This window comes from Selaginella moellendorffii, unplaced genomic scaffold, assembly GCF_000143415.4.
Source record: "Selaginella moellendorffii unplaced genomic scaffold, v1.0 SELMOscaffold_46, whole genome shotgun sequence".
Taxonomy (NCBI): Eukaryota; Viridiplantae; Streptophyta; class Lycopodiopsida; order Selaginellales; family Selaginellaceae; genus Selaginella; species Selaginella moellendorffii.
The window spans coordinates 689,551-707,712 of NW_003314307.1; the positions used below are offsets into that span (position 1 = coordinate 689,551).

Consider the following 18,162-nt stretch of genomic DNA (forward strand, 5'->3'; position numbering starts at 1 on the left):
AGTGGGTAGGTGGAGTTTGTTGGCCTCTCATTGTCCGACATTGTGCGGATCAACGGTCTACGTTGAATGTTTGAAATCTAACGGCAAAACAAACCCTACGATCCCTGACCTAATCAACGGTCTATGTTGAATCTAACGGCAAAACACCACCTGACCTAATCAACGGTCGTCGCGTTTGAATTTAGGGTTACAGGCGTTTGCGAGCAGCACGTACGCGGCGGAGTTTCGTGGCTCCTTGCCAATGGCCGACTTAGCGGCGGCTCCACCGTGTTTTAGGTCGCTGTGATTTCTACACGACGCCAGGAAGCACGTCCAATCCACGCCGTCGGCCATGAACGGCATCGTGTCGATCAGCTCCGCCGCAGATTCCAGGTATCCGCCCCTGCCAAGGACGTCGACCATGGAGCAATAGTGGGCTTTGAGAGGATTAAGGCCGTAATCCTGGGCCATGGAGACAAAGTAGCCGCGGGCTCCGTACACATCGCCCTTGTGAATGCTGGCCATGAGTACGGACGAGAAGCAAGCGTGGTTTGGTGGTATTGTCATTGGCATCTCATGGAATATCTCCAGGGCGCGGGAAGATTCGCTGTCACTGTCACACTGGGATGCCAGCATCGCGGCCCATGATATGACATCAATCTCTGGCATGGCATGGAAGAGGTCCCTTGCAAGGCGAATATGCCCGTTCTGGGCATATGCCACGAACATGCACGTCCAGGCGGCCACTTGCCACTCTGGCATCTGATAGAAGATTTGCTTCGCTTGCTGTAGATGCCCTTCTTGGGAATATGCTGCTAGTAAGCTTGTCCAAGATACCAGATTCCACTCGGGCATCCTTGAAAACAAGCTGTGGGCCTCCTCCAAACGACCATTCTGGGAATATAGTGCCAGCATTGAGCTCCAGGATACTAGATCACTCTCGGGAATCTCATTGAACATTCTCTTTGCATCGCTGATCTGTCCCGTTTGAGCAAATCCAGCAATCATGGCCGTCCACAGGATGAGATCCAACCGTGGAGCTTGGTCAAACACAGTTTTCGCTAGAGAGACCAGGCCATGGTCCACAAAAGCCGCCACCAACGACGTGTGAGATGCAAGGTGGCGAACTGGCATTCTGCGGTGGAATATCTCCGCGGCCGTTAGATCTCCGCTCTGAATGTAGCAGTCGAGCATCACCGTCCACGTGTCCCAATTCCGTTCCGGAACCTGGTCGAAGAGATCCTTGGCCCGGGCAATTTCTCCGGCTCTGGCATATCCCGAAAGCATTGCATTCCAAGACACTAGATTCCTCTCTGGCATCTCGTTAAACACTTGAATTGCATGGTCAAGTATCTTGTGGAGCGTGTACGCTGCCAGCATCGAGCTCCATGATACCAAATTTCTCTCAGGCATAGAATGAAATATTCGCTCTACTTGTGTAATATGCCCATTGTGGGCATATACTGTGAGTATGCAAGTCCACGAGACCACATTATGCTCGGGCATCTCATGAAAAATGCTCTCGGCATCTTTGAGGTTCCCTCCTTCGGCATATGCCGAAAGCAAAGAGTTCCACGAGACTAGATTCCTTTCTGGCATCTCAAGAAACAAGTCTCTTGCTTGCTGCAGATGCCCATTACGGGCATATGCTGAAAGCAAGCACGTCCACGACACCAGATCCCGCAAAGGTAGCCCGTCAAACATTCTCTTAGCCGCAGAGACGTCCCCCTTCTTCGCATACGCATCCATCAGGACGGTCCATAGAACGAGCGTGGTCGACTGGAGCGAATCAAACAAGAGCTTGGCTTCGTGGAGCTGGGAGTTTCGTATGGAGGCAGTGAGCAATCGATAAGACGATGAAGGATCAGCCATAGTTTCCATTTGATGTTTATCAAGGCCTAAGAAGAACGTAAGAATGTATACATCAAATCAATCTTAAATCAAATCTTCAAGAACTGGATTCATACAGCCCGATCATGTGACCATCCAGGCATCTAAGCGCTGCAACCTGGAACAAAAACCATTGTTATTGACAAGGTCTCTCAATGCAAGCAAAGATTTCCACCTTTCCATGAGCCTGGTATTTTATAGGACCATCGAGCTCGGCGCCCATGGAAATAAGCTTGACCACAGTGTCATCGATGTCGGGCACGCTAACGGAGATGAAAGACGAGTAGTTCTTCGCCGGCTTTGTATCACTGCAGCACACAAGATCTGCTAGCTTGGATCAGTTCTAGCACAGGATCTACAATCCCATCGCGCATACCTCGGCGCTTGCATCATCGCGATCTTGAAATCGCCGCAGGTGAGCTCCGCCCATCGCTCCGTGCAGACGGCGACGGTGAATCCGAGCGCATTGGAGTAGAGCTTCGCGGCCTTGGGAACGTCGGCGTGGAGCTGGACCAGATGCCTCACTGCGGTCGCCATAGTTGAGAACCCTAAAAGTATCTTTTCCCCATTTAGGATATTCGTTTAGGGCTTTAACGGTTTGACACCTGCGCCCTTTTCGGAGACAATCACACTAAAATTTATTACAAGAATCCATGACCACTTTAATGCCGAAAGATACAATCCTTCAACCGTTTCAACGAACTTTCCTCGCGGAATTTCTAGCTCTAATCCGCCATTTGAACAGGTCACCCGCATCCGACGGTCGAGCGGCGTGGGCCGTAAATCTGGGCTCGGTCAAGCCGCCGCTGGGAAAAGCTCAGTCAACTCTGGTCAGGAGCTCCGCGGGTCAAAGAGGGCGGTCAAGGAAAATCGTTTGACCGGGGCAAGAGCTCGTGCGCGGGGTACATGGGTCAAACTTGGTCAAACACCCGGTGGCTGCAGAGATTAAGCACACAGATTCTTCTGGAATTTTCAAATGTGTTGACTGTGGACTGGAAAACCCCAAAGAGTGGATTTCAGACGGCCGCGGAGTCCTTTTTCCTTCTTGTCAACGTTCCAAGCTCTGTAAATTCTTCGCTTGAGCGCGTATAGATGCATGGAATGGATTCCAATTTCCAACGATCTGTGAGATAAAGGAGTGATCGATCGAGATTTATCGACAGACAAGCATAGAGCTCATAAAAGAGGGATTTTGATGATCGTGAAAGACAAAGAATGCCGTGTTTCCAGGATGCGAGGAAGATGAATCCGAGCTAGTCCGCTGGAGATACCAGACAAAGGAGAGGTTTTCTTGGCTTGTTCTTGGTGGGAATGTGATTCCGCCTCTGCTAGAAGAGAGAGAAGTCGATCACTGGTCGACCGATGAGAGACTGAGAGATGGATCAGCAGCAAAAACAAGAGCAATCGAGCTCGTCCTCGAGCTACCAGCAGCTTCTCAAATCGGAGGTGAGCAAAGGGTGTGCGCAAGTCCGCCAATTCGAGCAGAAGCTCCATTCCTTGATCCAATCCCCAGCATTCTACCCCACGCTCATCTTCGACGCCACCGCGATCATCTCCACCTTCGCCAACGTCATCGCGCAGCTCAACCGGGGCGATCCCACGCAAGCAATTACAGCCGCCGCCGCCGCGGCGGCGATCACGATCCCCACTACAGCTCCTTCTCTTCTCATCCGGCCCTCGTTAGAGCTGCCCACAGTGCCCAGCAGCTCCACCGCGTCGTCCTCGCCAATGACTTGCAGCCCAATCCGAGCTTCAACGCCGCCACACTCGCCCCCAAATCTAGCGCTCTCGAGCCCTCACACGACGAGCAGCAGTAGCCCGGCATTGACGCCTTCCACCACACCGGAAGGATCGCCAAACAATCCACCGTGCACGGCGGCGCTGGATGGAGCGGCGGAAGGCGGCGGCGCCATGGACGAATTCCCAGCTTCTGGGATTGGGAGGAAGAGGTGAGCCGGGTTTTTTTTTGTGGTTTAGGGCTCTTATTTCTCCATTTCTCCTCTACCAGGAAGTGCTTGCCCAAGCGCGTGGTGAAGCAGCGCGCCAACAGCAACGAGCATGGGAGCGAAGCTCCGGCCGACGATGGATTCACCTGGCGCAAGTACGGGCAAAAGGATATCCTCAATTCCAAGTTTCCCAGGTATGATCCTCGATCTCGATCTAGCGCCAGTAAGTAGCTCGCTCAATGCCGTGTAGCTCTCGCGATGCGGTGGAGAGACCTCGTTTTCTTGGATGATTTCTCACTGTCCTGGGAGGATTTTCTTCTTGATTCGTACTGACGGTTTCTTTGGATTCCAAGCTTTGAGATTTTGCGTATCTTCACTTCGATAGCTATCGATTGTGATGTCTCATCGTTTCCTTTGATACAGTCTTTGCATGTCAGTTTTCTTGCGATAGTTCTCTCAGGGGGTTGTTCAGGCAGCGCTAGCTCGTCTCACTCGAGAATCGAGAATTTCCTTCTAACGTGTGATTTATATTCTCTCTCTTCCAGGAGCTACTACCGTTGCACTCACCAAAAAGAACTTGGCTGCCAAGCGACCAAGTACGTCCAGAAGTGCGAAGACGAGCCATCCATGTACCAGGTGACTTACATCGGCGAGCACTCATGCCAGAACGCGCAAAGCAACAGCTTCTGGAGATCGGGGCTCTCCGCCAGACCGCTTATCTTCGCGATGAATCCCGGACAATCAGCAGCGGCAGTAGCAGCGTCACTCACGCTCCCGAGCTCGGGGATCCATTCCACTCCACCGTCTCTCGCGTCTCGGCTCGAAGAAATGAGTGCCTCCCGCCTCACGCTCTCGCCGTCGAGGCCCTCCACTACCGGTTTCAACCTCTTGAGACCGGCTGCTTCGCTCACTTCTCCGAGCCAGTGGACGACTCCGAGATTTGGAGTCGCTTGCCCAGTGAAGTCCGAGCCACTCGCATCTCCTCCGCTGCAGCTAGCAACAACGACGAGCCAGCAAGAGCCATCGCCGTCGAGCCTCGACACTGACAGGCGATTGCTCAGAATGTCGCTGGGAAGCAGCATGACGGTGGCAGCAGCAGAATCATCATCGCTGCATTCATCTTCGTCGTCCACACCACCGCCGCCGCCGCCACCGCCACCATCTTCGTCCTCACCGGTTGCCGCTACCACCACAGTTGCTGTCACTGCTGGAGAGCACGAAAACATCCAAGAACTTTGGAACCTGGGGGAGCTTCCGGAGGTTGGCATGGACACGGCCTCCCTGGAAGACATCCCAAAGAGATCGTCGTCCTTGACAGACATAGCTTACCTCCAGGACATTATGGGCTACGACCCCATGCTCTTCGACTCGGACAACTGAAAGTGGTCTTCTAACAATTCTTTTTCCTGCGGCGAAGCTAGCGATATCAGTTTTGTAAAGCAGTTCTTTTAATCATAGCTTTCCTTTTCTTTTTCACTGCTTTTGTCGAGTTTGCGACTAACTTCCTCTACTAGATGGCTATGAAACAGGCTTGAAGAAATCATCTTCGCTAGACCGAGTCTGTCTGACTTGGTTCGTAAGAGATACAACCTCAACTTTAAGGCATTTTCTCAGGTAAGCGATCTCCTCACTCTTGTTTTCGTTCGATGGATTTCGCAGTTGTGTTGCTTTCTCTCGCGGTTCTTCAGCTGTTGCGCGTAGATGGAGCAGCGGTTTTCCAGCTCAAACACAGATTTTTCGAGCATCACAATCCAGCTTCCAGAGGGATTAGCGAGGACCATTTTAAAAGGCTTGTCGAGCAGAATATGAGACGAGGGAGGTCTCTTGCTAGAGTCGAGTTTGGACTGGAAGGAGGCTATTCGGAATTTGGGTAAAAAGCTTTCTTTTCGTTTTTTCTTGGGGTTTGAGCTTGTACCGTGTTTCTTCGTGCAGACTTTACTACACGGAAGTGGAACTGGGAAGTCCATTCCAGAAGCTGAAAGTTATAGTGGACACGGGGAGCAACATCTTCTGGGTCAAGTGTAAGCCTTGTCAGTCCTGCTTGAATCCGGAAGATGATTCCAGCGTAAGATATCGTCAAACTTTGAACTTATTGACAAATTTTTTTTTCTCTGCTCCCCAGCCCTCTCAAACACTTTTCGACACGAATTCTTCGTCCACTCTTGCTTGGTCGAGATGCTCGGACCCTCTTTGTGATCCACACCAGTGCCAGAATAAAAGCGTGAACAGCGTTTGCTCTTTCGAGATTGGCTATGGAGACAACTCGTCCTCCACAGGTGCGTTTGTGAGGGATAATATCAGCTTGGTTTCGCGAGATCAAGGCAGGGGTGATACAACTTCCAAGATTTTTCTCGGGTACGTTTTTGATAGCTCCAGGCCTTTTCGCAAGCGGTGTTCTTCAGGTGTGCGAATTATATCTCTGGTAGCTGGCCAGGTGATGGGGTTATGGGATTTGGACCGCTTCCGCTGGCCGCACCGTCCCAGATTGCAGCTCAGAGGAATCTCACCAAAATTTTCTGGCATTGCTTAAGCGGAGAGAGAGATGGTGGTGGAGTTCTTGCGCTTGGAGAATCTCCTCCAGAGCTAGGAATGGTTTACACTCCTCTCCTGAACACCTCGTAAGTTTTGAGCTTTCAATTTGTCTCCTTTTTTCCCTTTCTGCTTGCTTGACACAAGCTCGTGATTTTGGAAATCAGAGGCTATTACAGCGTGATTCTGCTCGGCATTTCTGTCAACTTTAAGATCCTCCCGATCGACACAAAGGATTTTTTAGACACCAGGAACAGTAGCGGGACTCACGGAGTCATTTTTGACAGCGGCACAACATTTGCGACACTTTCGACTGCAGCAAATAATCTTCTTTTCCAGACCGTAAGCTCCTGTTTTCTATGTTTTTTCTTCGCAAAAGTGTTTTATTTTTTAAAAGCAGATCTTAAACTTAACCAGCGCTACAGTAGCGTCTGACATCAACGAAACTCGGTGCTTCCATGTTAGAACCAGGTACTTGAAAAAACAAAATCGGTTTTTTCTTACTTTGTTCCAGCCTCGGTTCGTCTTTTCCAAACATCACTCTTTTCTTCCAAGGTGGAGCGTCCATGAGCTTGACACCTGAAAACTACTTGGCATCTGTCACCACAAACCAGGTACGTGAAAACGAAAAAAAAATAAATTAGCGATTTTCAACAGCAAAGAAAGCGCTCATGACTTTGACAATCGAACAGAAAATTCACGTCTACTGCTACGTATGGCAATCGTCTGGCGATCTCACTGTCTTGGGAGGTAAATCACAGAAGCATCTTTTTTCTTCCCATGAAACTCTCGTGTGTAGAAATCGTCCTCAAAGACAAGCTGGTGGTTTACGACCTCGAAAACTCCCGAGTTGGATGGAAGAAAGGCCATCGCGATTGTCACAAGCAATAACAAGAGATTTTTGATGGCCCCCCAAAGCTACAAAGCTTAGAAAAGCTATAGAATTCTTCTTGAGAATTTGGATGGAGATAGAGTTCGTGTTTGTCTAAAATGCTTGGAACTTATTTTCAATGTCAAAAGAGAATTCGTAATAACAAGAGATTTTTTATAGCCTCCCAAAGCTACAAAGCTTAGAAAGCTATGGAGATATTTGTCCAAAATGCTTGGAACTTATATTAGCATGTCCGTACCAATGTCAACAGAAGAGCTTTGTCTGATTGGCCAATGGTTAGTTTCTTGTAAGAATTCGTCTATTTTGCCTGGCCGCGTCGTGACGCGTGAAGGGCACGAAGGGTACGATGGTCGTACGCGGGGTCTAGGGCCGTACTCCAGGAAGCTTCTTAAGACTTGGGGCTCCTGATCGCGCAGCGCAGACAAAAGGAAGAGCGCGACGCGATCGATCGGCAAATCGCCACCATTGCGCTGACAATCGCAGCAGCAGCAACAGAACGCGCAGGCGCGTCCACAGCGCATTTGTCCGGTTGCGCGCCTCTCCTCCCCAGCGCCGCTCCGATTTCCCGACAGCCGCGAGAAATCTCGAGCGATCTCGCGCAGCAGTTCGATCGGATAAGGTCTGGTTAGGGTTCTTGATCGTTTCCTCTGCTTCGTCGTCGTCGTCTAGCTGCTGTAGATCGATCGATCGGTCGGTCAAAATATCGCAAATGCCCGTGTGGTAAGGGGAGGAAGGAATGGAATCCAGGCGTGGCTCCGATCTAGGCAGGGGCGGATCCAAGAAGACCTTCGAGATCCCGCACAAGGACACTCCATTGGAAGTGCTCGAGTCGTGGAGAAAGGCCACGCTTGTGCTCAATGCCTCGCGGCGCTTTCGCTACACTGCCAATGTGAAGAAGAGGCGCGACGCCGACGAGAAGGTAAGAGATTTTGGCCATAGCTCCTCCTAGAGATGTTCTCACTTAATTGTTCCTCTTCTTCTCTTTGCAGAGGCGGAAGTTTAAGACGACCGGGCAAGTCGTGAGGGCCGCGTTTCGATTCATCGATGGTGAGTTCCTTGCTTGTCGGATTTTTCTCCATGGCTCTCTGGATGATCTCTCGTGCGTGTTTTCCATGTGAAAGCTTTTTCCTGGCTTTTCCAAGTTTTCTTTTGGATGATCTCGTCTCTTTTGTGTGGAAGTTATGAGTGCCTGGCTCTTTTTGGATGCGTTATAGCTTTCTCGAGTGGATTTTCATTCCAGCTTGGTGGCGACTGACAATCGCTCTAAACTTTTCCAGCTGGGATCTCCGCTCCCGATGTTACCACTGTCGAGGACGAGAAAGCAAAGCAGCACGGGTTCCAAGTTTCTCCAAAGCAACTATCGTCACTGGGTGACAGGAGCGCTCAAGAGTCCACGCTAAAATCTATGGGAGGGATTCACGGAGTGGCCCAGAAGCTACTGGTGAGCCTCGACGATGGAGTTTCCAAAGACGAGGTCGACAAGAGGAAGGAAGCTTTCGGGTCCAACGTGTACGAGGAGAAGCCGCCGAAAGGATTCTGGGTGTTCGTGTGGGAGGCCATGCACGACTTGACGCTGGCAATTCTCGGCTTTTGCGCTATCCTCTCGCTGGTGATCGGTGTGCTCACGGAAGGCTGGAAGGAAGGGTGGTACGATGGAACCGGTATTGCGCTCAGCATTATTCTCGTGGTTTTCGTCACTGCCGCAAGCGACTACCAGCAGTCTCTCCAGTTCAGGGATCTCGACAAAGAGAAGAAGAACATACTTATACAGGTGACAAGGAACCACAGGCGGCAGAAGGTTTCCATTTTCGATCTTGTTGTTGGAGACGTGGTGCATCTTTCCATCGGCGATCAAGTTCCAGCGGACGGGCTGTTTATCTCCGGGTACTCGCTGGTGATCGACGAGTCGTCCATGACCGGGGAGTCTGAACCACAGCATGTCGGGAAGGATAAACCGTTTTTGCTTTCGGGGACGAAAGTTCAGGATGGCTCGGCACTGATGCTCGTCACGGGTGTTGGAATGAACACGGAGTGGGGGCACCTGATGGCTGTGCTGGGTGAAGGTGGTGACGACGAGACTCCTTTACAAGTAAGGCTCAATGGAGTGGCGACTTTGATCGGGAAAATCGGCCTCGGCTTTGCGGTCGTGACTTTCCTCGTCTTGCTCCTGAGGTTTTTGATCAAGAAGAGGTTCCAGCTGGTTACTCATGACGCTCTCGAGATCGTCAACTTCTTCGCCATCGCCGTGACTATCATCGTCGTTGCTGTGCCCGAAGGCCTCCCGCTTGCGGTGACGCTTACTCTGGCGTATGCGATGAAGAAGATGATGAAGGACAAGGCCCTGGTGAGGCATCTGTCCGCTTGCGAAACGATGGGATCGGCGACTTGCATATGCAGCGACAAGACCGGAACTTTAACGACAAACCACATGACTGTGGTGAAGTCATGGATTGGTGGAAGAGTTTGGAGCGAGTCAAGGCCGGAAGTCTGTCCTGAACTTCACGAGCTGGTGCTTGAGAATTGCTTTCAGAACACAAGTGGAGACGTCTGCGATGGAGAGGGAGGCAAGCCGGACCTGATAGGAACACCGACCGAGACTGCGGTTCTATCGTTTGGTGTCAGCCTGGGAGGTAACTTCAAGAAGGTGAGAAGTCAGTCGAGCATTCTCAAGGTTGAGCCGTTCAACTCGGCGAAGAAAAGAATGGGGGTGCTGGTAAAGGACGGCCATGGGACCATCCGTGCTCACTGGAAAGGTGCTTCGGAGATTGTCCTGGGCATGTGTGACAAGTACCTCGACACCGAAGGCAACGTTTGTCCCATAGACGAGAAGAAATACCGCGAGCTCAAGGGAATTATCACGACTTTCGCCGACGAGGCTCTGAGGACGCTGTGCATGGGGTTCCGAGAACTGGAGAGCGAGCCTGCTGAAGATAAACTTCCCGATAATGGCTTCACCTGCATTGGAATCGTCGGTATCAAGGATCCGGTAAGGCCAGGAGTGAGGGACGCCGTCCAGCTTTGCTTCGCAGCTGGTATCAAGGTTCGAATGGTAACGGGTGACAACATCAACACCGCGGTTGCCATTGCTCGAGAGTGTGGCATCCTCACAGACGGTGAAGCGATTGAAGGGCCCGACTTTCGTCGCCTCAGCACCGAAGAGATGAGAAAGTTGATTCCCAGCTTGCAGGTAAGCAAGCAAGCCGACGTTTTTATTGAGCTTTCTAATTATTTATCTCGGTTTCGTCTCGAAGGTTATGGCAAGATCCTCTCCAACTGACAAACACACTCTCGTAAGAGAATTGCGAGCTCTGGATGAAGTGGTTTCCGTAACTGGCGATGGAACCAACGACGCTCCGGCTTTACATGAAGCAGACGTTGGCTTAGCCATGGGAATTTCTGGAACGGAGGTACTACTTTTCATCTTGATCTTCTTTAATCGTTCTGAGCGGCCGGAATTTTTTTTTTATGCAACAGGTGGCAAAGGAGAGCGCTGATATAGTTATTCTAGACGACAAGTTCAACACTATAGTGGTGGTAGCAAAATGGGGCCGCTCGGTCTACACAAACATCCAAAAGTTTGTGCAGTTCCAGCTTACAGTGAACCTTGTGGCCCTCGTGTTGAATTTTACATCTGCTTGCATCACAGGTAAGATTCTTTACTCTTTAAGTTCTTGGGTCTCATATGTGACTTTTTCTTCTCTTGTCGTTGATCAGGGACGGCTCCGCTCACTGCTGTGCAGCTGCTGTGGGTGAATCTGATCATGGACACGTTGGGTGCTCTTGCTCTGGCAACCGAGCCACCGACGGATGATCTGATGAAGAGAACACCCGTTGGACGTAAAGGATCCTTTATAAGCACCGTCATGTGGAGGAACATAGCAGTCCAGGTCGTTTATCAGCTCGTCGTTCTTAATGTTCTCCTGTACAAGGGAAAAGACATTCTCGGCTACGACACCTTGACGCTCAACACCCTCATCTTCAATGTTTTCGTGTTCTGCCAGGTAAACACTACTGCTTTCTCTCTTGTTTTTCTCACTGTCGCCGCTGCTACAGGTATTCAACGAGCTGAATGCGAGAGACATGGAGAAGCTCAACGTTTTCAAGCACACCTTCAACAACATAACTTTCCTCCTGGTGATCCTCTTCACGGTGGTTTTCCAGACCATTCTGGTGGAGTTCCTGGGCAAGCTGGCCGACACCACCCCGCTAAATGCAAAGCAGTGGGGGATCAGCGTGCTGCTCGGGGCCATCGGCGTGCCACTGGCAATGCTCGGCAAGCTCATTCCAGTCCCCGCAGAATCGTCGTGCTTCTCCTCGCATTCCAGCGACAACGACGAAGAGGACAACGATGGCTACCAGCCACTGCCGCAGAGCGCATGAAACTCCACTCTCTCTGCGAAGTTGGCGAGAGTGGAAGAAGAAGAAGAAGAAAAAAAGGAGAGCTTCACCAAGAGAAAGGGAGCTAAGTTTTGTTTCCTCACCGTTTCCAGGAAACTTTGATTTCCAGGGACGAAAGCAAGCAAGCTTGTCAATGGAATGCAAAGTTTGCCGCTTGATTATCCCCATCGAATCGAATCAAAAGCGAAAAGACCTCGGTGTGGTGATCGATGCAACAGGAAGAATTTCGTCCCATTCGCTCGAAACCAGCCAATCCAGATCTAGATCCAGGATTGTAGCAATACTTCACCGATTTCAACAGGAAAGCCCCACAGTGCTAGAGACAGCCCAGCCTTTCCGTGAAGCTTCCATCCCTGAAAAATCTCCCCGCGAGTCTGACTCCGCCCTAAATTCTAGGTTAAATTCAAATTTCAAATCGACCTGGCATGTGCGAATATTCTCCACCCCGCAGCTGCGCGGAAGCCGGGATCCTGTCCCGTCCGTACGCCTGCCCTAATCTTAGCGCCATGGCCCAGCCCTTAACACTGGCAGTCATGTGTATTGTAAAAATTAGAAGGGATTAGCCTAGGAAGGGAAGGGAAGGGAAGAAAAGAAAGAGAAGAAAAGAGAGAGAGAGAGAGAGAGAGAGAGGATATCATCAATCGATTCTTTTCGTCCTCCCTGTGGCTCTCATCGCGATGATCTTCGAGAATCCTCGCCAAGAGCGTGGGATTGGCGCGCGCTTAGCATTGATCGTGGTTGTGCGCCAAAACCCTACGAGGTGAGGGGTATTTTGCCGCTCGACGCAGGCGCAGCTCGATAGAAATGGAGGCGCTGATCGTGTCGCGAGGTATGGATTCGTGTTCTTCGCATCGAGATCGTGAGGAAATCCTGAATCGCTGTCGTGATTTCCTGGTTCTTGGCGGTATTTCGCAGGGCCGCTGCTCGACGACGAGGCCTTCGCGATCGATATTTCGACGCTGTCATCCATCGTGCAGCAATCCGACGCGCGCCTCCTCCGCGATCACGGCGGCGTGCTCGGAATCGCGGGCAAGCTCCACGTCCACGGCATCGAGCATGGCATCGATCCCTCGGAGCTCGATGCGCGGCGGCGAGCGTTTGGATCCAACACCTACAAGGAATCGCCGCAGAGGAGCGTCCTCTCCTACATTCTCGACGCCTCACAGGATCTGACGCTCCTCATCCTGGTGGTCTGCGCGCTCGTCTCCATTGCGGTGGGCATCGCGACGAAGGGATTCCGCGACGGCTGGTGCGATGGAGCTGGGATCCTCGTCTCCGTCGTGCTGGTGATCACGGTCTCGGCTAGCAGCGATTACCAGCAGGCTGTCCAGTTCCGGGCTCTCGACAAGGAGAAGGGAAAGGTCTACATACAGGTCACACGGTCCGCCAAGCGTCGGAGGATCCTAGCGTCAGAGCTGGTGGTCGGTGACATTGTCCATCTCGGCATTGGCGATCAGATCCCGGCGGATGGCTTGCTGCTCTACGGCCAGTCGCTGCTGGTGGATGAATCGTGCATGACAGGCGAGAGTGAGATGCGAGCAAAATCGCCCGAGCAGCCATTCCTCATCTCGGGCACCAAGATTGGCGATGGATCGGGGGTGATGATCGTCACTGGCGTGGGAATGAACACCGAATGGGGGCACAGTATGTCGATTCTCAGCGGGGAGGATTCCGGGCAGTCCGAGACTCCTCTCCAGCACAAGCTCCAGGATCTGGCGACGCTCATCGGGAAGATTGGTCTTGGATCGGCAGTGGCCATCTTTGTGATCCTGGTGACCAAGTACGTGACTTCGAGGAGAGGCGCTTGGTCGATGCACGACGTGATGAAGGGCGTCCAGTTCTTGTCCACGGCCGTGACGATCGTGGTGGTGGCGGTGCCCGAGGGGCTTCCTCTGGCGGTGACGCTGTCCCTGGCATTCGCGATGATGAAGATGATGAGCGAGAAGGCACTCGTGAGGCACCTGGCGGCGTGCGAGACGATGGGGTCCGCGACGTGTATACTGTGCGACAAGACGGGGACGCTCACGACGAATCAGATGACTGTAATCAAGTCGTGGATCGGGGACGAGTTACTGGTCGCGGGAAGAACAGAGCGGGTACCGGTGGTGTCAAGATCTTCTCGAGAGATGGTCCTGGAAGGGATCTTCCAGAACACGAGTGGAGAGGTGGTGGTATGCCCTGGCGAGGCATATGATCCGAAGACCAAGACGGTGGAAGTGATTGGAACTCCCACCGAGACGGCGCTGCTCCAGTTTGGATTGGACTTGGCGGGCAATTGGCAAGGAGTGGTGTCCGAGGTCCGATCCAGATCCAGGGTCATTCGCGTGGAGCCGTTCAACTCGGTGAAGAAGATGATGGGAGTTCTGATAGCCGTTAACGGTGGTGGTGAGCAATCGGCTCCCTCGTACCGTGTGCATTGGAAGGGGGCCTCGGAGATAGTTATGGGAATGTGTGACTGGTACCTCGACTCTCAAGGCAGGAAAGTCGCTCTCGATGACAGCAAAAACTGGGAGCTGAGAGGAATCATCAGAAGGTTTGCAGATGAAGGTCTGCGAACGCTCTGTTTAGCTTACAGAGACTTGGAGATCGCTCCGCAGGGGGAGGAAGCGCTTCCCCAGCAAGGTTTTGTCTGTGCCGGGATTGTTGGAATCAAGGATCCGGTGAGGCCCGGGGTGGAGGAAGCTGTAAGGATGTGCATGTCCGCTGGTATCCGAGTAAGAATGGTGACCGGTGATAACTTATACACAGCTATGGCGATTGCTCGCGAGTGTGGGATTCTTACGGACGGTGAAGCTGTCGAAGGGCCCGTTTTCAGAAGCTGGACTGGCGAAGAAATGCGGCGAAGAATCCCAAAGATGCAGGTAAGTTTTTGATGCTCTGTTTGAGCACTCGTACTTACCTGCCTTTTTCAATCAGATATTAGCAAGATCGAGCCCCTCCGACAAGCACAGGCTTGTCAAGGAACTGCAAGCCATGGGGGAAGTTGTTGGAGTAACAGGAGATGGAACAAACGATGCCCCTGCTCTCCGTGAAGCAGACATTGGGATTTCCATGGGAATAGCTGGAACCGAGGTTGGTAGCCCCGATTAAATATTATTCTTCTTAATTCTGCTGGGTAGTTCATGTTTTGCTTTCATGATTTCGTCCTGATGATTGAAGCATTGTTAATTGCGTCTTCCCTTGTTACAGGTTGCTAAGGAGAGCTCAGACATCATAATCCTCGACGACAACTTTGCGTCCATAGTCAATGTTGCGCTCTGGGGTCGGTCTGTCTACACCAATATTCAAAAGTTTGTTCAGTTCCAAGCGACTGTGAATCTGGTTGCGCTCGCCCTCAACTTTTGGTCCGCCTGCTCCACAGGTACTTCTTTTTTCTTCCTGTTCCTTTTGCGACGATTCTCCGTATAACGTTTTTAATGCGTTTCCTAACGCTTTCCTCGGCGCAGGAGATGTTCCCCTCACTGTGATCCAGCTGTTGTGGGTGAATCTGATAATGGACACTCTCGGGGCCCTGGCGCTTGCTACGGAATCCCCACATGCGGGATTAATGAAGAGGCCACCAGTGCGGAGAAAGGAGAATTTCATCAGTCCGGTGATGGCCAGGAACGTGCTTGCACAGTCTGTGTTCCAGCTTGTCGTGCTCATTGTACTTCAGTACCGGGGGCTGGAGATCTTCGGCCTCGTTGACGCGGGCGACCACGAAAAGCTGGTGCTCAACACGATCATTTTCAACACCTTCGTCTTCTTCCAGGTTAGTGCCCCCGCCGCTCGTGCTCGGGTTTCGTTTGCTCACTAGATGCCGATCCACGCCAGGTTTTTAACGAGTTCAACTCGAGAGAGATGGACAAGATCAACGTGTTCCGGCACCTGGACAACCGGTTTTTCCTCGCGATCGTGACGGCCACGGTTGTGTTCCAGGTGGTTTTGATCGAGTGGCTGGGCTCCGTGGCGAGCACCACGCCCCTGAGCCCCTGCCAGTGGCTCTTTTGCGTGGGAGTGGCGTCGCTCAGCCTGGTGGTGGACGCTGTGGTAAAAGCGATCCACAGCTTGTGGAGAAAGTGCTGCCGATCAAAGTGTAACACGATTAGCTTCTTCCGCGCCGCGAGCTGCCCGCTCATCCCGCGAGTGAGCGCTCCATCGTACCAGACGTTCTTCCGGGCCAAGAGCTACCATGGCATACCACGGCGTGACCAAAGCAATGGCCACAGCAATGGCCGCCATCACCACTACTCTGACCAGGTGTGAAGAAAAAAGAAGAGAGATTATTAAATTTTTCCACTCGAAGGCATGTACAAATAACTCGAGGGCGATGATATAGTATTTTCTTGCCTGTAGAATAATGACCTTAGTCTAATCTAAGCTCACAATTTCGCACAAGCTTTAAGTTTGATAATGTGGTCCGGTTTGGGGTGGTTTGAAACCAAAATCGAGAGGAAATTTACATACAAGGATCTCGCTTCTTTTCGCTCACTCGGTCTTCTTCTGGAATTTGTCCAGCGCCGCCAGCCGTTCCACCAGCGGAGGATGGGAGTAGTGGTAAGTGGAGTACCAGGGATCGGTGTTCATGGCGGACAGGTTCTCCTCCTGGAGCTTGATAAGCCCGCCACGGAGCGGGAGTGCGTAGCCCAGCTCACCCGCAAAATTATCAGCCTGTAGAGAGCAAAGCTCAAAACACTCCCCAGCGATCTCGCGAGTTTTCTTACCTGGAACTCAAACGCGCGACTCACAAGGTTCATCACAAAGCCAGCAACGTGAAGCAGTGGCGTCAACGTGTGCTGCATTGCATTGATAATATTAGCTATGGTCCACTTCTTAAGAAAAGGCGTAAGAGAAATACCTGGAACAGCTGCAAGCCGATAAGTACCGGCTGAGTGGTAAAGCCAAAGCTGTGGAACAAATCCTTGGAGTTGCGGACGAACGTGTATCCGACGCACTGGAGTAGAGTAAGAAACTGGACAGAGCAGCAAGCAAAAAGAAAGCGTCAGCAAACGCGCCATGTACGTGTGATACAAAACCTGTCCCGCTATGAACGAATATGTCGTGTGATTAAGCTTCCAGTGCCCCAGTTCGTGCGCTATCACGGCCACTACCTCGTCCTCGTTTGTGCACTGTAAACAGCATCGTATCGAATGAAACGAGAAAAGCAAAATAGCGTACCTGCTGAACTAGTGTATCGTATAGCACAATGCGCTTGCTTTTGAAAAAACCGTACATGTATGCCTGCAAAAGAGTAAAAAATGAGTAACCAACAGCCACAAACAGTTACTTACGTTGCTATGACTGCTTCGGGTAGAGCCATCTACCACAAACAGCTTCTTCAAAGGAAATTTCAGAGAGGCAGCCAGATCCTCAATTTGCTTTCGCAAAGATCCTTCCGGGAGCTGCAACAGTTACGATGTCAGTTTCAAGAGATTACACTATGTGCGTGAGCTTACGGGTGTAAACTTATTGAACAATGGTTGGATCACGAGTGGATACAGTATCAACATAAGAAGCCCGAGGACAACAATGAACCCCCACAGATAAATCGCAAGATATGGGCCACTTTTCTGCACTCATCATTCATATATATATATACATATATATAAACAGAGGAAACTCTTCACCATACCTGGACGATGATGATTACAGCTGAGACAATTGGCGGGGAAAGCACCACCATAAGAAGTAGGCCCGTTAGAATGTCTTTAAAGAAGAGCCATATCGTTTGCTGGTCCAAAAAAGCTCAAGGTTAGAAGAAGGCACAGCGGAAACAAAAGAAAGGCGGCAAACTTTATTAAATCCATGACGCTCTTCAATCACAAAGGTGGAATACAAGGCGAAAGGAAGCTCCGTTATCTGAAGAATAAAGCACACAATGATGTTTTAACAATCTACAAGCTTTTTTATCTTACTTGAGACCATATAGTTGTCAGGACGAGAAAAGCCAATGTTTGTGCGATCTCGTTTTGAGGATCAAAGCCCAGCCTTACTGCCAAGTCTCCGGATTTCTGAGCGCACCAAGAGCTAATGATCGTCAAAAACTAACATGAAAGACCACTATACCATCCAAATCCACGGCAAAATTTTCAGCAGCAGCATACAGCACTCCTCAACGATTGTCCAGACCGAGTGTATGAACTGAAAGCGGCTGCATTGAAACATCAAAAGAGATTGAGAGTGAGAAGTAAGAAGAGCGCTTTGAAACTTTTTTAAAAAAAACCTCTTTTCAATAGTGTAAGCGCGCGACTTCTCAAATTTCTCCTGGCTGACGACGCCTTCGAGCGTGGGAGGCAGCGTGGGGAGCTTGAGAGCCCTGTATTGGCGGAGATGCAAGTAACTCTCCACGAAATACATGAAGATCATGAACCCTGGCCAAGAACAACGATATTTCGTGGCGAAATCGAGGCGAGACACTCACCGACAACGGATTCCAAGTAGGGAAACGCCATCACGCCAGGCGCTCGCGCTCTTGGATGAAGAACAAATATACGTAGATATGCCCAAAAACCCTAGCTTAGAGTGAATTTCTGACCAACAGCTCAGATC

General features: G+C 51.1%; 6 protein-coding genes across 6 annotated transcripts; 3 read left to right on the forward strand and 3 right to left on the reverse strand.

Moving 5' to 3' along the window:
• Positions 1–159: 159 nt before the first annotated feature.
• On the reverse strand, positions 160–1,851 carry LOC112350140 (pentatricopeptide repeat-containing protein At4g02750-like). Its single transcript, XM_024685820.1, has one exon. It carries the CDS (start codon positions 1,849–1,851, stop codon positions 160–162), a length of 1,692 nt encoding a protein of 563 aa, XP_024541588.1.
• On the reverse strand, positions 1,841–2,437 carry LOC9657339. Its single transcript, XM_002980866.2, has 3 exons — positions 2,246–2,437; positions 2,045–2,177; positions 1,841–1,987 (listed from the first exon to the last, which is right to left on the reverse strand). Exons 1-3 carry the CDS (start codon positions 2,404–2,406, stop codon positions 1,928–1,930), a joined length of 354 nt encoding a protein of 117 aa, XP_002980912.1. The 5' UTR covers positions 2,407–2,437; the 3' UTR covers positions 1,841–1,927.
• Positions 2,438–2,889: 452 nt separating this feature from the next.
• On the forward strand, positions 2,890–5,289 carry LOC9657340 (probable WRKY transcription factor 31). Its single transcript, XM_002980775.2, has 3 exons — positions 2,890–3,818; positions 3,878–4,009; positions 4,361–5,289. The coding sequence occupies exons 1-3, from the start codon at positions 3,247–3,249 to the stop codon at positions 5,193–5,195; spliced, it is 1,539 nt and encodes a 512-aa protein (XP_002980821.2). The 5' UTR covers positions 2,890–3,246; the 3' UTR covers positions 5,196–5,289.
• A 172-nt stretch (positions 5,290–5,461) lies between these two features.
• On the forward strand, positions 5,462–7,361 carry LOC112350141 (aspartic proteinase-like protein 2). The gene is made up of 9 exons (XM_024685821.1): positions 5,462–5,685; positions 5,748–5,880; positions 5,938–6,170; positions 6,218–6,433; positions 6,512–6,686; positions 6,745–6,815; positions 6,859–6,958; positions 7,037–7,094; positions 7,144–7,361. Exons 1-9 carry the CDS (start codon positions 5,462–5,464, stop codon positions 7,233–7,235), a joined length of 1,302 nt encoding a protein of 433 aa, XP_024541589.1. The 3' UTR covers positions 7,236–7,361.
• A 233-nt stretch (positions 7,362–7,594) lies between these two features.
• On the forward strand, positions 7,595–15,998 carry LOC9656996. Its single transcript, XM_002980776.2, has 14 exons — positions 7,595–8,155; positions 8,226–8,283; positions 8,514–10,423; positions 10,488–10,643; positions 10,711–10,882; positions 10,951–11,237; positions 11,290–11,613; positions 11,744–12,111; positions 12,423–12,463; positions 12,550–14,495; positions 14,551–14,706; positions 14,824–14,995; positions 15,081–15,385; positions 15,448–15,998. Exons 1-14 carry the CDS (start codon positions 7,973–7,975, stop codon positions 15,877–15,879), a joined length of 6,510 nt encoding a protein of 2,169 aa, XP_002980822.2. The 5' UTR covers positions 7,595–7,972; the 3' UTR covers positions 15,880–15,998.
• LOC112350153 (CAAX prenyl protease 1 homolog) lies at positions 15,935–18,148 on the reverse strand. The gene is made up of 13 exons (XM_024685851.1): positions 18,035–18,148; positions 17,837–17,984; positions 17,680–17,764; positions 17,529–17,624; positions 17,407–17,472; positions 17,246–17,344; positions 17,070–17,183; positions 16,905–17,015; positions 16,792–16,854; positions 16,650–16,742; positions 16,472–16,585; positions 16,338–16,409; positions 15,935–16,284 (listed from the first exon to the last, which is right to left on the reverse strand). Exons 1-13 carry the CDS (start codon positions 18,063–18,065, stop codon positions 16,102–16,104), a joined length of 1,275 nt encoding a protein of 424 aa, XP_024541619.1. The 5' UTR covers positions 18,066–18,148; the 3' UTR covers positions 15,935–16,101.
• Positions 18,149–18,162: the final 14 nt, after the last annotated feature.